The sequence below is a fragment of the Triticum aestivum genome, chromosome 4D (assembly GCF_018294505.1).
Source record: "Triticum aestivum cultivar Chinese Spring chromosome 4D, IWGSC CS RefSeq v2.1, whole genome shotgun sequence".
Classification (NCBI taxonomy): domain Eukaryota; kingdom Viridiplantae; phylum Streptophyta; class Magnoliopsida; order Poales; family Poaceae; genus Triticum; species Triticum aestivum.
In genome coordinates, this window is record NC_057805.1 from 97735520 (window position 1) to 97737401 (window position 1882).

A 1882-nucleotide genomic window follows, 5' to 3' on the forward strand; every position below is an offset into this window, starting at 1 on the left:
GATTAAACTCACTAGAATAAGAGGAATGCCTTTGGAGATGTGGTCATGGCCCATGACGACATCGTTCCTGTAATAAGAGACAAATGGAAGGTTGTAAGAAAGAAGGGTGAGAAACAATGGAGTGACACGACAGCTGAGGGAAGAAAAATTGAGGGACGACGTTCTACCTCTCAAGCTAGGCTGCTGATCTTCTGCGAGAAGATGGTGGTGCAAGATATGTAGTCAAGATTAGGTCTGAAATTTTCATCAAATTTCCACAAGACGTCAGGACTACATTGTCAAGAACATGTGAAGTTGCAACAATTCAGAAACGAGCCAAAGCAGATGAGGAAACTAGCAAAATTTTGTCTGATTTTCAAATCCATATCATGATCACACAAATGTGTTGTCCTAATTAATACTATCAGTATATACACACAAACACGCACGGATTTACTAAACCTAGAGCACGGCAACAACAAGCAGCAGAAGCGATCACAAACCAAACCCAACCCAAGAGCAAAATTAAATCTCCTGCCCGCGCTACAACGGCCCGGATTTCGCCACGCGGTCGTCCACCTCCATCTGGGCCGGCCAATCCGCCGCCCGCCTCCCCGACGCGAACCGCATGACCCCTCCCAGCCCGGGCGCCGGCGCCGGCGCGGCCTCCTCCGTCTCGGCCGCCTTCGCCTCCCTCCGCCTCGCCGCCGGTGGCGGGGGAGGCGGGGACCAGTCGACGCTCTCCACGGCACTCTTCCGCGAGCGGCTGCGGCGCATGAGGAAGCCGAGCCCAGGGCAGCAGCCGGAAGGAGGGCGCTCCGAGGGGGGCGGGCGAGGCCTGCGCCGCGCCCTCTCGCGCTCGGAGAGCACCTTCCCGATGCACGAGACCTTGGGGGAGCTGGGCTCGTCCTCCGGGACGGCGGGCCTCGGGTTGCGGCCGCCGCCGCCGGTCTTGGCCTTCTTGGGGAACATGGCGGGCGGGTGCTGCTGGTGGGTCCGCCGCGCGCCGCCCTGGCCGAGCTTCCCGGAGAGGCCGATGATGGGCGCCGCCGTGGGCTTCAGGTTCCCCGAGAAGCGCTGCGACGCGGCGCCGTTGTGGTGGTGGTGGTGGTGCTGGCCGGGCGCGCTCGGGTTGTGGGCCTTGAGGAGGCACTTGGGGTTGGTGTTCTCCTTGAGGGAGTCGTCGCGGTCGTACACGCCGCCGACGTCCGCCCAGGCGATGTCGTCGCCGATGCGCAGCCGCGTCGAGTCCGGCGGGTAGCCGCCGCGGTCGCGCGAAGTCGACGTCGCCATGGCAGAGGAGGAGAGATTGGTATGAAGAGGGGAGGAGAGAAGGAAGAAGTCGTCGGCGGGTTCCGGTTGGTCGGCGTGTGCGCGCGGTTTAAAAGGAGGGAGGGAGTCGTATGCGCTAGCGTCGTTGGGGATTGCCGGGAGCGTGGCTGGGTGCGTGCGGGTGGGCGTCCTTTTCTTTCCGCCTCGATATGTTTTTCCTCTCGGTTTAGTAAACGGTTTATCAAAAGTCGGAGGAGTTGTGGTTTGTGTGGGCCTGGTTTACAACACACCGGGATCAGGATGGCTCCAGGAAAACCGTGCTCCGGATTCTAGAAGCACCAGTGTTGTGATGCTACCGTGGGCGGCGTGTGCGTGGACCGAGAGCACCAGTAAAGAATCTTGCGTTGAGATTTTTTTTTTCTGAAAATTTGAATTAACAAGCTAATTGCCGATTTGAGTATGTATAGGAGGAGGCAAAAACATTTTTGATTTGGTTGAGGTTTTAATAAGATTTGATTTGATTTGGGTACAGCTAGAGAAAGGCAAAAAAGTTTTAATTTAGTTGAGATTTTGGTAACATTTGATTTAAATTTTATTGAGTTAATACATGACATGATTTTGGTAAGATTTG

At 56.2% G+C, this 1882-nt stretch overlaps 1 protein-coding gene across 1 annotated transcript; it reads right to left on the bottom strand.

Moving 5' to 3' along the window:
- Positions 1 to 334: 334 nt before the first annotated feature.
- On the bottom strand, positions 335 to 1441 carry LOC123096468 (uncharacterized protein At1g76070). The gene has a single exon (XM_044518213.1). It carries the CDS (start codon positions 1270 to 1272, stop codon positions 523 to 525), a length of 750 nt encoding a protein of 249 aa, XP_044374148.1. The 5' UTR covers positions 1273 to 1441; the 3' UTR covers positions 335 to 522.
- Positions 1442 to 1882: the final 441 nt, after the last annotated feature.